Source organism: Dama dama, chromosome 14 (assembly GCF_033118175.1).
Source record: "Dama dama isolate Ldn47 chromosome 14, ASM3311817v1, whole genome shotgun sequence".
Classification (NCBI taxonomy): Eukaryota; Metazoa; Chordata; class Mammalia; order Artiodactyla; family Cervidae; genus Dama; species Dama dama.
In genome coordinates, this window is record NC_083694.1 from 68,944,720 (window position 1) to 68,959,189 (window position 14,470).

The following is a 14,470-nucleotide window of genomic DNA, read 5'->3' on the forward strand; positions in this document are numbered from 1 at the left end:
GTTTTTATTACCAGTCATGGCAAAAAAGAAAAAAGAAGAAGAAATAGAAAACCACGCTTTTGAAAGAACCTCTTATTCAGGGCCAGCAAAGAGAGAGATGGGACGAGACAGTGGACGGAGCCCAGAAGCATCCTTCAGGGTTGGAAGCACGAGTAGTGATAATGCCTGTCTCTATAGCATCGTCCACAGTTTGTGATGCCCCTGAGAAGGGGAGATAAAAGACAAGTGCAGCCCAAATCTTCCACTCTGAATAAGTACCAAAAATAGCCACCCAAATTAAGGGCATCTGGGACGCTCAGTCCAGGTGGTGAAAGCACAGAGCTTACGGGGCCAGAGCCGAGGTTCACACTTACATAAGGATCAAGCGGACACGGACAAAGACAGCAGTGTGCTCCAGCCTCAGCAGAACCCTGCCCACCAGCTGTCACACAAATCAAACCTGTGGTCACAGAGGGATGGGACACACACACACACACACAAATGAGTCAGTGCGAACTCTGCCTCATTCCAAGAAAACTGCAAACAGAACCGCCTACTGAGTTTGCCTAAGATGTGCGCTGAGGATAAACGGACAAGCCCACCTGTCCGCCCAGGCCTGTAAGGAGATGCAGGAGGCTGAAGTAAGCAGATGGCTCCACCCTCTTCAAGCCACCTCCTGGGGCGGGGTTGGGGGGCCTTCCCTGACACCCCCAGGCAGACGTGGCCACCACTCCCGGGAGGCGGCCTCAGGATCTGCCCTCCTGTATCACTTCTCACTCAGCTCCTGGTCTGTGCGTCCCTGTCCTTTCTCCCACAAGCCAGCACAAGCCTGAAACAGGGTCAGAGAAGGCCCCGCGGGAGAGGAACGTAGGTACGGCCCGGAGAGACCCTCTGGGGTTTCAGAATCTCAGACAGATGCCTCCTTTCTGAACACCGCGGAGGGAACTGCTCCCAGGAGCCCACGCAGACCACAGTCACGGCACACGGCGAACGCCAGCAGACCCCGCGGCAGCCACCTCTTTGCTGGCCGTCATCATACGCTAGCACAACCTTGAAAACTATCAGACCCTTACCACTACCCCAGGAAGCAAGCGGTACCATCCCTGATGCACAAAATGCGGTGAAAGACTCCAAGATATCAACTAACTGGCTTTTAAGATTGCCTTGCTTGAAAGTGACAAAGCTGGGTTTCAGCCAGGAGCTCTGAGCCACCCTGAAGAGGGCCTCCTAACAGGAAGAGCCGCAAGCAAACCAACCAGAGGAACACCTATATCCTAAACTAGGTAGTTTTCTGATGGTGGTGGGTGCAAAACAGGAGCTGGAAATGGAGAAAATTTGGAAAGGAGGAGGTCCATTCGGCCACAAATAGATGGTTAGTCTACATCTCACACTGTCTGACTGGAAAAAAGTGAAAGTATTAGTTCTCAGTTGTTTCCAACTCTGTGACCATCAGGCTCCTCTGTCCATGGAAATCTCCAGGCAAGAATACTGGAGTGGGTAGCCTTCTCCAGGGGATCATTTCAACTCAGGGATAGAACCCAGGTCTCCTGCATTGCAGGCGGATTCTTTACCGTCTGAGCCATTTGAACCAGTCAAACAGCTGTTTACCATTTAAACCAGTCCATTGTTTCATGTCCAGTTGTTCTAACTGTTGCTTCCTGACCCGCACACAGGTTTCTCATGAGATAGGTAAGGTGGTCTGGTAATCTCATCACTTGAAGAATTTTCCACAGTTTGTTGTTATCCACACAGTCAAAGGATTTAGCACAGTTAATGAAGCAGAAGTAGATGTTTTTCTGGAATGCCCTTGCTTTCTCTATGATCCTTCAGCTGTTGGCAATTTGATCTCTGATTCCTCTACCTTTTTTAAATTTAGCTTGTATATCTGGAAATTCTCAGTTTACATACTGTTGAAGCCTAGCTTGAAGGATTTGGGGCAGTACCTTGCTAGCATGTGAAATGACTGCAATTATTCTGTAGTTTAAACATTCTTTGGCATTGTCCTTCTTTCGGATTGGAATGAAAACTGACCTTTTCCAGTCCTGTGGCCACAGCTGAGTTTTCCAAATTTGCTGGCATATTGAATATAGCACTTCAACAGCATCATCTTTTAGGATTTGAAATAGCTCAGCTGGAATTCCATCACCTCCACTAGCTTTGTTCATAGTGATGCCTCCTAAGGCCCACCTGACCTCACATTCCAAGATGTCTGTCTCTAGGTGAGTGACCACACCACTGTGGTTATCCAGGTTATTAAAACCTTTTTTGTATAGTTCTTCTGTGTATTCCTGCCACCTCTTCTTAATCTCTTCTGCTTGTATTAAGTTTTTACCGTTTCTGTCCTTTATCGTGGACATTTTTGCATGAAATGTTCCCTTCCTATCTCCAATTTCTTTGAAGAGATCTCTAGTCTTTCCCATTCTATTGTTTTCCTCTATTTCTTTGCACTGTTAACTGAAGAAGCCCTTCTTATCTCTCCTTGATATTCTCTGAAAATCTGCATTCAGTAGAGTATCTTTCCCTTTCTCCCTTGCCTTTTGCTTTTCTTAGTTCCTCAGCTATTTGTAAAGCCTCCTCAGACAACCACTCAGGCTTCTTGCATTTCTTTTTCTTGGGGATGGTTTTGGTCACCCTCTATTGTCCAATGTTATGAACTTCAGTCCATAGTTCTTCAGGCACCTGTCTGCCAGATCTAATCCTTTGAATCTAATCATCACCTCCACTGTATAATCAAAAGGGATTTGATTTAGGTCATACCTGAATTGCCTATTGGTTTTCCCTAATTTCTTCAATTTAAGCCTGAATTTGGCAATAAGGAGGTCATGATCTAAGCCACAGTCAGCTCCAGGCCTTGTTTTTGCTGACTGTATAGAGCTTTTCCATCTTCAGCTGCAAAGAACATAATCAATCTGATTTTAGTTTTGACCATCTGGTGATGTCCATGTGTAGAGGTCATCTCTTAGGTTGTTGGAAATGGGTGTTTGCTATGACCAGCATGTTCTGTTTGACAAAACTCTGTTAGCCTTTGCCCTGCTTCATTTTGTACTCCAAGGCCAAACTCCTGGTATCTCTGAGTTTCTACTTCTGCATTCCAATCCCCTGTGGAGAAAAGAACACCTTTCTTGGTGTTAGTTCTAGAAGGTGTTGTCTTCATAGAACCGGTCAACCTCAGCTTGTTTGGCATCAGTGGTTGGGGCACAGACTTGGATTACTATGACACTGAATGATTCATCTTTGTTGCTACATCTAGTGTTGTTTCATTTTTTATGGCTGAGTACTATTCCATTGTTGGAGAAGGAAGTGGCAACCCACTCCAGTATTCTTGCCTAGAGAATTCAATGGACAGAGGAGCCATGGGATCGCAAAGTGTCAGACACGACTGAGTGTCTAACATGATGTTCCATTTCCACATCTATATCCATTCATCTGTCAATGGACATTAAGGTTTCTTCCAGGTCTTCATTATTGTGAATAGAGAGAAGCCCACCATTTTTTAAAAGGAAAAAAAAATATTATTATTTCATTAACCTTACTTTATAGAAAATGATGAATTAAGATTCAGTGGTGAAAAGCCTTTCCACGGTCAGAAAGCTAATGAGTGAGCAAGTCCAGGAACTAATCCATCATCCAAGACTCTTCCACTCCACAACAGCTGGCCCCTTCCCCAGCAGTAATGATAACAGCTTCATTTCACAGATTCTCCCCAAAATGTTCATCTTCCCCCAACAGGGAAAGAAAATACAGATAATGAGCTATTCATTTTACAGATGGGAAAGCTGAGACCTAGGGGTAGTAAATCATCCACTATTGGCAGAGAAGCTTTGTGTTAGAAATAAAAGTATTAAATTTCTAGAAAGGTTGATGTCATAACAAAACACCAAACCAACTTATGGAAGAAAAGAAACCCATTAATGAAGGTTGAGGTAGGTACATTCATTATCAGTTTAGGAATGCAAAATCATGTATTCTTTATTATTAGGTTTGCTTGGAAGGTTCTTTAAAATTAGATGAAGGTGGTCAAAAGGTACAAACTTTCAATTATCGGAAAAGTAAGTACTAGTGTACACCATGACAACTGTAGCTACTGCGATATGGTATACTTGAAAGCTGCTAAGCAAGGAGATCCTAAAAGTTCTCATCACAGGAAAAAACATTCTTTCTTCTCTTTTTTCTGTACCTATACGATGGGTGTTAACTAAGCTTATTGTGATAATCTTCACAACATTATGTATGTTAAGTCATTATACTATATCTATCCAACATTAACAATTTATCACATCTTTATCTTTTATGTTTTGATTTTATTTTTTTTCCTGGTAATTTCTCTTATTGACCAGTAACAAATCTTTCTCACCTCTTCCAGGCTTCAGAGGCCAATATCCATGCCCCCTGATTTCCTAGCTCAGGGTTCCTTCTTGACAAACAGCAAAGGAGAAAGAAGCTGAAATGGAAATGATGCACATAACCGTACCTTCCTCGAAAGCAGGTTGGCGACTTGAGACACGCTCATGTGGCCAAGGAATAGCCACACCAGCCGCTCCTTCCCCCACTCCATCCAGAAGCTCCACTCAAAGTCGGTTGGGTCCTAAACAGGCCAAAACAGCAGTTTATCAGAGAGATCTTAGTACATATTTGAGGCAGAACACAAACTCCAATTAATAAAACAACTGCAAGAAAAGGCCGATGTGAGTTCAAACGCTATAAAACGGCATTGACACAACATTTCCAGTCTCTACCCCATCTCACACACACACACACACACACACACACACACACACCCCTACCGTACACTTCCCTCCAGCTTGGCTAGTCTCAAAGGCCTTTGTTAAACCTGGTCCACTGCCCCCATTCCAGGACAGAAACTATTATTAACCCTATGTTATAAAAGATGTAGCAGAGACTTAAAGAATTCCCTTTATTTCCTCAGTGTCACATGGATAGGACAAATAATTACTGAGGTTATCTCAGTTTGGTCACTTAGCGGCTTTTACCAACAAGAGAAATGTACACTGGATACTGATAAAATTGTATAAGATCAGTCATGTTAAATCTTGCTGTCATTTACAGGCAGGAGGATAATTTGATAAAGAAATTAACCCATTCCCTACAAGAGTATATGAGGAAAGAATGAAAGATACCCTTCTCTTCCCCTTGGGAAGCTCTGGGTCCACCAGCATCCTATGTCTGTACACATTCTAGGCTCTGTCTCCCCAGCTCCCCGGCAGGGGCAGGTGAAAACCTCTGGCGAGAGTGGACTCGTGGACACCTGGGGACTCACAACTAAGAGCCTTGGCCTCAGGAGCCCCAGGAAGATTGCTGCAGCCAAGCTGAGCATGGAGGGAGGAAAACACTGTACCTGGCCACTCTCAAACGAGCAGTGCTGGCTTGGCCCACAAGCAGGATGGAATGAGGACTGGAAGCCCTCAGAAATTTCTAGCCCATTGGATCGGTGGGGAAGGAATCCGCCACTGATCATTGATCTGTTGATACTAAACACCTCCCTAGGTGTGGAACTTTAGGCCAATTCTTTTTTTGTCAAGCCAGGGGGCGTGTGGCATCTTAGTTCCCTGACCAGGGATAGAATCAGATAGAACTTCTGCTGCCCTCCGCAGCAGAAGTACAGAGTCTTAACTGACGGAGAAAACAGACAGAACAGGCTCCATCTTGAAAGCAGGACTTCATCTTGGGCTGGACTGTGGACTTTGAGCTATGTGCCCAATATCTATGGAAATAACAATCCAACTGGAAAACCAGATCCCCTGGATGAAAGAGCCCCAGGGTTCGTACCTAGACTCTCCGTCGCCTAAAAGAATATCCTAATTATCTATGTAACCAAATAGAATCATAAATTCTCTTATGCTTACTGGGGTATGACCACAGGCCTATTGATAACTGTCCACTGTTAACTACTTAGACTTCAGTTCAGTTCACTTCAGTCGCTCAGTCGTGTCCAACTCTTTGTGACCCCATGAATCGCAGCATGCCAGGCCTCCCTGTCCATCACCAACTCCCGGAGTTTACTCAAACCCATGTCCATCGAGTCGGTGATGCCATCCAGCCATCTCATCCTCTGTCGCCCCCTTCTCCTCCTGCCCCCAATCCCTCCCAGCATCAGGGTCTTTTCCAATGAGTCAACTCTTCACATGAGCTGGCCAAAGTATTGGAGTTTCAGCTTCAGCGTCAGTCCTTCCAATGAACACCCAGGATTGATCTCCTTTAGGATGGACTGGTTGGATCTCCTTGCTGTCCAAGGGACTCTCAGGGCTTAAGGTATACGAATCATGGGTTAACTTTGATTGTATCTTTCTTTTCCTTTGTTTAGACTAGTTTCAGAGAATTTGGGGAGGTGGGTTTGAGCATGCACACTTAGGGTATATAAGGTTTTCACAAAAACTGGTCAGGGTCCTTGGCTAAGAGGAGACTCTGCCTTGGGCCCGCCGGTATAATAAATTGCACTCCACTATCTGCATTGTCCTTCTGAGTGAATTTGTTTCCCGGAACTCGTGGCTACAACATAACCACTGGACAACCAAGGAAGTCCCGGAACCAAATTTTTAATTGGATTTAGAGGAAAACAGGACTTTTGTTTGTTTTCTTTCCCGCACTTGAGAACTGAGGGGCAATTGCATATAAGTTACATACATTACAAAACTTTTTTCAGAAGGTAAAGCACAGATTAAAGTGATCTCGATTCATATCAGACTATGGATGCAGAGGTAGCAGATATACAGTCAAGCTGCTGATTCAGCTTGGATTTGGATCCCACATCCACCCACACAGTGGCTGTGATGACCTTGAGCAAGACACTTCACCTGTCTGCCTGTCTATATACTATCAGGACTGATATTCTAGGGACCTTTGAGGTTTAGGTGAAAGTACGTGCATATCGGAAATTTAAAACAATACCTGGCACTCTGTAGTCACTAAAAATTTTGTTACTTGCAGCTAACTGGTGGTCCCCTGTGCTTTCCATCCCACATTAGCCTCCTAACATCGTATCACACTTTTACATTCCGCCTCTCGTTTAAAAAAAAAAAAAAAGTTTTTTTCTATTTTCCAAATAAAGACAACAGTACTGTGTGTCTGAAACATGTGTTCCCCACACCCAAGATCCTGATCCACACACAACCTGTTCATAGAGCCCCGAGAGGGTAATAGGCAGGAAGGCCAGGGGTCTCCAAACGGAGGAAACAGTCTGCCAACGTCAGACAGTTTTTCTCTCTCTCTTAAGTGGCAGGAGGAAGCAAACTACAAGGGTTGGATTTTTTTCCCCTTCTCTATACAAATTTAAAAAGAGGTTTCTTTTAAAATTCTGTGTTGCCATGACGACACCTGGTTCCACCTGCACTTAACTTTTCTCAAACTCTGAGCTAACCAATGCGTTTTTCTTATGGAAATGCTTGTCTTGAGCTGTGTTAACACTACCCTAGACTCTTGTCTTCAAGTCAGTTCTGCCTAAGACTCAGAACCAACTTGACAAACCAGTATGCTTTACTCACGCAAATATTCTTTTCAGCTATGTTAATGAGGCTGTATTTGCTTGGAAACGTGCCTTTCTTCACGATTCAAGTCAATCATTTTATGGCCCGGGACAACTCACCTTGGGCCAGTGTTATCTCAAAACGCATGTTGTGAGTGAAGGACCTGATGCGAGTCTCTGAGTTTTGAGACATTTCCTTTCTCTAATTAGCAGACTGCTGCTTCTGCTAGTAGCTATATAATATCCGGCTAAAGACTAGCTGGGGGGCACTCTTTCTGCCCCCCTTCTGATGTCTATGTCACAAGCTTTCTCTCTCTCTTTTATATTTTAATAAAACTATTACACAAAAGCTCTGAGCTATCAAGCCTCATCACGGGCCCCAGACTGAATTCTTCTCCTCCGGAGGCCGAGAATCCCAGCGTCTTTCACAGCTCTGCAACAACCGTTCGGCCCGCATCCAGTGAAAATCATAGATTCGGTCCAATTCCTTCCATTTAAAGACTGACTGCATCAGGGCCTGGGAGGCCCACAGTGCCCACCCAGGCAGCGCAGCGCAGCGCAAAGAACTCAAAGCCTTAGCCCGACTTCATCCCTGGTCCACAGCTCACTGCCTCGTCTCAAAAATGTCAAATTGGGGGAGAGTCAATCAATTGATTAAAGGCACAAAGGTCATGTGATGAGGCCTTGCTGGCAACATGCCCCTTTGTAACAGGGATGCAGGGAAAAAGACACTAAAAACCAAATGTATACATATAGCTGAGTCACTGTGCTGGGCAATAGAAACAAACACAACATTGTACAGTAACTCTACCCCAATAAAAATTAATTTTAAAAACATTAAGATTACTTTTTAGAAAGGAAACAAAAAAAAAATCTTTATGCTTCATCCTAAGGCCCAGGACTACTGAAAATATTGTGCTGGTAAAATCCCATCAATAAAATGACACAGTCTTTCATCACCAGTTATTTCAGAAAATAGCCATTTAAAGGAAATAAAAATGTTTCTCTTACATCTATTTAAAATATATTTACCTAAAGGAAATAACCAGACAGAAAAGCCAAGTTAATGAATAGAACATGATGGCCAATAACTAGCAGTTAATGATTCAGGTTAAGAAAAATCTGACTCACTTGACTCCATAAGCAAACTCTTACAGACCCTGAGCTCAATCGCTAATTTAAGGTAAATCTTAAAGTGTCCAATCAGGAACAATTTTTTCATATTCTGTTCCTTCCCCATTTCCTATCTCAATCCCACAGTTCTTAGTCAATTAGAAACATTTTCTTAGGACTTCCCTGGCGGTCCAGTGGTTAAGACCCCACACTTCCAAAGCAGGGGGCAGAGGTTCACTCCCTGGCCAGAGAACTAAGATCCCACATGCTGTGTGGCCAAAAAATAAAATAAAAACTAAAAATAAGAAGAAAAAGAAACCTCTTCTTCAGTTCTATAAGGGAGTCAGATATAAACCAGGGATAAATTCTAGCCAGACAGAACCATTAAGGCCCCTCCGTGGAGAAAGGGGAGCCTGAACTCTAAGATCCACATCCAGTATTCAACATTAGTGCTTCTCAAACCTCAGTGGCTATACAAACCACCTACAGCTGTTGCTAAAATGTGGATTATGATCCAGGAAGTCCGAGATGGGGCCTGGGATTCTGTGGTACAAGCTCTCAGGTGACACCACGCTGCTGGCCCAGGGACCACATTTCCAGTAGCAGAGATCGACATTATCTAAGATTCCTTATGGTGTTTATAAGCCCAGAGAAACCTTAGCAGCTCACCCCAGCCCACGCCATTCCCAGGCAAGGACATGCGAGAGTTGACCACCTACTATTCACAAACAGAGCAAGCACCGTCCTGCTCACCAAGGAAAGCACCTCGGTTCAAGCATTTAATCCACTGGGTGGGTTCAGCACGGTTATTCATTCTGAGGCTTCCATCTGCAACAAGGCAAGAACCGAGAAGTCTAAGCACAAAGACGTGATGATTCTGCGTCTCTTCAATAGTGGCTATAACCTCCCGGTGAAACACTGTTTCACCCAACAAGGAAAAGGATCTGGGCCTCTCTTCCTACAGAGAGCAGAGTTCCACAGTAGGTAGTGTGGGGAAATAGGAATTCCTCAGCCTTGAGGAGGTCACGGTACCAACACTAACTCTCCACACTCTGAAAACCACTGCAAAGCAAGACAGGTACCGGTGGTGTCATCCATCTACATATCCTAGAGATACAACTGAGACCTCCCTCTCATGCAAATCACTAATTAACATTCTGGGTATCGCTTAACGTAGTTTCTTGTTTCTTTTCTCATCCATGTTACAGATGAGTCAACTGGTGGTCAGAGCAGGCATATTATTTGCCCACAACTAGGGGGGGCAGGGCTGGGTTTCAAACCCAGTCCTTTCCCAAGATGCGTCTCTACTTGTGCTAAGCCCTCCATCTGGATTCCTCTGCCACACCCAGACACACACACACACACCCCGCCATCTGACCAAACTATTCCCAACACCAGGGTCACCTCCTTAACGCCCCATAACCACAGACACATCAGCTCAGGTGTGAAGCTTCCTCTGCCCTCACAGGTGGACCTCACTGTATCCCCTTCTCTGTCATCCACACCTCAATCCCAGCACATTTTACTACAGCACATTTATTCAAGCCCTCTTTATTCTAGCTATTTCATCTATTTTCTCTCTAGAGGGGGAAAAAAAATGGTAAGCTCCTGAGAGCAAGAACCTTGACTTAAGCACAAATGTGTATCATGAATGCCAAATACTCACCGAGCCTTCGCAACCGCGGGGGCGTGAAATCACGTGACCTAAGCTCGCAACACATTTCTCCCCCTCGGTAGACTTGGATGAGTCACATTTAAACTACCTGGTCCTGAGCCTTCCTGTGGGTAAACTGTAGGGCAGAATGAGCAGATGTCTCAGATGGCTTTCAGAGAGCGGAAAAAAGCAGCTATTTTCCAGGCTACAGGAAAGAAATACTAAGAGAACAGCTCATGACGCACCTACAGACAGCATCCTGAATGAGTGCCCGTCACTGGGGGAGGGAGGTGATTCCCCCTCACATGCCCATGGGACCAACCTAGGCCTCCAACTTCCACGTCCACACTGCCAGCCTGCCCTGTTCCAGAAAGTTCCCACTCGTCCAGCCTCTTCTCCAGATTGGGAAGAAACCACTATAGCATACAGACTAACTGTGCTGTATGATTCTGCCTACAGCAACGTAAGAAAAGGAAAACTATCCTCAGGGAAGTTAAATATCATGCCCAAGGTCCCACAGCTAATATACAACAGAGCCCGACTTTAAAGACCCAAGTCCTCAGGCTGCAAAACCTGTGTTTCATGTGGTCAAGTAAATATAACGTAAAGTTTACCATCTTAACCATTTTTAAGTGTACAGTTTAGTGGCCTTAAGAACATTTGCATTACTATACAACCATCACCACCATCCATCTCCAGAACTCTTTTTGTCTTGAAAACTGGAACTCTGCACCCATTAAATAATAACTCCCCATTCCTCCCGACCCTGGCCCTTGACCACTACTATCCTACTTTCTGTCTCGATGGATTTGACTACCCTAGGCAGTTCGTATAAGTGGAATCATACTGCATTTGACCTTTTGTGTCTGGCTTGTTCCACTTGCATAATGTCCTCAAGGTTCATCCACGTTGTAACTTACTGCAGAATTCCCCTCCCTTCCGAGGCTGAGTAATTCTCCACCATCTCATGGGCACGCCACATCTTGTTTATCCATTCACCTGTCGATGGACACTTGGGTTGCTTCTACCTCTTGGCTATTACGGATAATGAACATGGGTGTGTTAAATGTTTACTTTTTAATGTTTTGAATTTTCAGTGATTCCCTAATGTTGCCAAGTGACATGTGTAACTTGTATCTGGCAGTTCAGATCGCTTTCAAAGTCATCTGGTAGTTCAAGCACAGCAAATTAAAAGACAAAAATACCTGGCAAATGAAGATCTTATGCTGCCAACTCACCACTGAGCAAAGTTTTCCTTCTCCTAGCCATAAATTCTCATCAGTCCTGAAGCTTAGCAGACGACAGCACTCACTCCTGGCCTCTCAGCTGGAGTCCTGCACTGTTATCACAGGGGGAGAGCCAAAACTCTCCTTCTGTACTTTTTCTTGCATTCCTCAGACCATGCTGAATTAACACTGGCTGAAGATAATACAATCCCATGGCTAATAAGACCGGGCCAGGGGACTGAAATGTTTAAGCACCCAGTGCCAAGGAAAGCCCCACGGCACCTACCAAGATTCCCCAAGAGAAGCTGAGAAAATCATCCCAGAGGTAAATTCAGTTACTCCAAGTCCACCAGAGGTTTTTTAACCCAGACGCTCCCAGGACTTGGCCTGCTTTTCAGTAAATCACTCCTCTTGCCAGTAGCTGAAACTTTAACTCAAATATTAGAAGCTTATTTGCCAGGATTTAATCAAACTGAAACTCCATAACTTAGGGATTCTGAAAACACTTGAGTTGGGGAGTTTGCTGTTACTGTTGTTTTAAGGTAAAATTCACGTAACATAATGAATCAGATTAAACTCAACCCTGTGGCATTGACAGTCCTAATGTCATGCAACAACCACCCCTATCTAGTTTCAGAACATTTTCATCACCCCCAAAAGGAAGATCTGTGCCCGTTAATCAGTCACTCCCATCCCCCTTCTTCTGCAGGCTCTGATAATCACCAATCTGCCTTCTGACTCTGTGGACTTGGCTGCGCTGGGAATTTCATGTAAATGGAGCTCTGCGGCATGTGACCTGGCTTCTTCCACCCGGCACAGTGCTGCTAAGGTCGGTCCACATGGTAACTCGGGTGAGTGCACCATTCCTTTTCATGGCTGAATCACATCTCATTGTAGGGATATACCACACCCTGTTTACTCATTCATTAATGGATGCTTCAGCTGTCTCCCCCTTTGTCTACTGTGAATAATGCTGAACGTGTGTGTACAAGTGTTGGTTTAAATACCCATTTTCAATTCTTCTGGGTATATACATACCCAGGGGTAGGGCTGTTGGGACATCTCATGATTCTGTGTTTAATGTTTCCATGTTTTCCGCAGCATCTACAACAAGTTTCAAAAGGCCAAAAAAAAAAAAAAAAAAAGTCTTCCTAAACTGACCCTCTGCCCACAGGGAGTTACTAGCATCACAGAAAACTTGGGTCTTTCAGCAAGGCTTCTTCCTGCCCTGAGCCTGCCTGCCTCCTAAGACAGAACCTTTAGAGATCTGCCGCTTGTAACATGCCAATTTCATCCTCGGGGCAAATGTCAGAAACGGCTGGAAATAAGGGGGTAAGAATCAGCCTTGGAAAATACCTTATGATACAAAGTGCACCCTGGAAAGTTAATCCTGTCAGTCTGCAGGACTCTGTATCGGAATTTTTTTTAATTCAGTAATTCTTTCAGTTTGTCTGAACTCCTCTTCCTGTGAAGATCAACGCAAAGGCCAACATGGCCATTTACTTAATGAGGACATCAGCCCTGACTGGCAGATCGACCACCGTCCAGAAACGCGATCAGGAACTGACAGGACTTGACGGAGATCTCCCAGGTACAGCCGGTCTGGGCTCAGTGCCTACAGGAGGAGGGTTCAGGACCTCAGAATCGTGAAATTCAATTCCTCAGGCTTAGGGAAAACTGGCCGCCTAACTAAAATGTTCAGCTACTTCCGCTGACTCAACAGAGTTAAATCTGACGTTGATTTCTCCACTCTGGGGTCTTGAAGGGAGCACGGGTGGAGACGCTCACAGAGTTGAGGGGTCAACATCACTAACGGGGAGACGGCGGACTTTAACATCCCTCTGAGTAAAGAACACCAAGAACTCGAGAGAAAGTGACGATGACGGATGGCCGCAGAGGAAGGCCTGCCTGTCTGCAGCAGGTACGGCAGTCACCTCGAGTTGGCATCTATCAAAACGCAGGGGAGGGGACCTTCTCCTCCAAGTGGTTGATGGAGCCAATGGTGTGCTGTGTGTGGCAGAGACCAGGCTGCTTACGTTCAGGAGACCCAGGTTCGAGTTCCAGTTCTCTCATCTACCCTTATGTGACCTCAGGCTGGTCAGTCCTTCTTTATATGATTAGAATTTTTAAAATTTATTTTACTGAAGTATAATTGATTTACAATGTTGAATTAATTTCTGCTGTATAGCAAAGTGACTTAGTTATACATATATATACACACACATTCTTTTCCATTATGGTTTATTACAGGATATTGAACATAATTCCCTTCACTATGCAGCAGGACGCTGTTGGTTGCGCATTCTGTATGTAACAGTTTGCATCTGCTGATCCCAAGCTCCCAATCCATACCTCCCTCTCACGCCTCCAGCAGTCACAAGTCTGCTCTTCATGTCTGTGAGTCTGCTCCTGTTTCGTAGATAAATTGTGTCATGTTTTAGATTCCGCATATCATATGCTTTTTTGTCTTCTCTCTCTGACGTTCTTCACTTAGTAGGTTAATCTCCAGGTCCATCCGACTCTGCGACCCCATGGACTATACAGTCCATGAAATGCTCCAGCCCAGAAGACTGGAGTGGGCAGCCTTTCCCTTCTCCAGGGGCTCTTCCCAACCCCAGGGATCGAACCCAGGTCTCCCGCATTGCAGCTGTATTCTTTACCAGCTGAGCCATGAGGGAAGCCCCCAGGTCCACACATGTTGCTGCAAACGGCATTTATATAATTAGCGTTTAGAGTGATCATAAAAGCTAAAGCTTCAAAGTCTAAAGTTAACAAATGTTAAGGCCTTCAAAATTTAGCTCATCCGTCCAAATCCATCCTGCTCATTGCTATCAAAATAATCACACTGAAACAAGGGCTAGCAAACTTTAATAAAGGGCTAGATGGTAAATATTTTCAGCTTTGTGGGCTATTCCAGGGATCTGTAACCTCCAGGTTGAGGACTGGTACCTTTTGTCAGATTAGATTGTATTTTACTACATTACAATTGGTTTACAATGGTTTATAATTGGCTTACAA

The 14,470-nt window shown here is 44.6% G+C and overlaps 1 protein-coding gene across 7 annotated transcripts in view; it reads right to left on the bottom strand.

Annotated features, from left to right (window-relative positions):
* Window positions 1-14,470, bottom strand: part of HHAT (hedgehog acyltransferase) — a 338,119-nt gene that overhangs the window by 272,164 nt on the left and 51,485 nt on the right. For all 7 annotated transcript variants that reach the window (XM_061161031.1, XM_061161033.1, XM_061161030.1 and 4 more), the window contains exon 4: window positions 4,451-4,564. In XM_061161031.1, coding sequence (XP_061017014.1) covers window positions 4,451-4,564 — 114 coding nt within the window. The remainder of the gene's footprint in view (window positions 1-4,450; window positions 4,565-14,470) is intronic.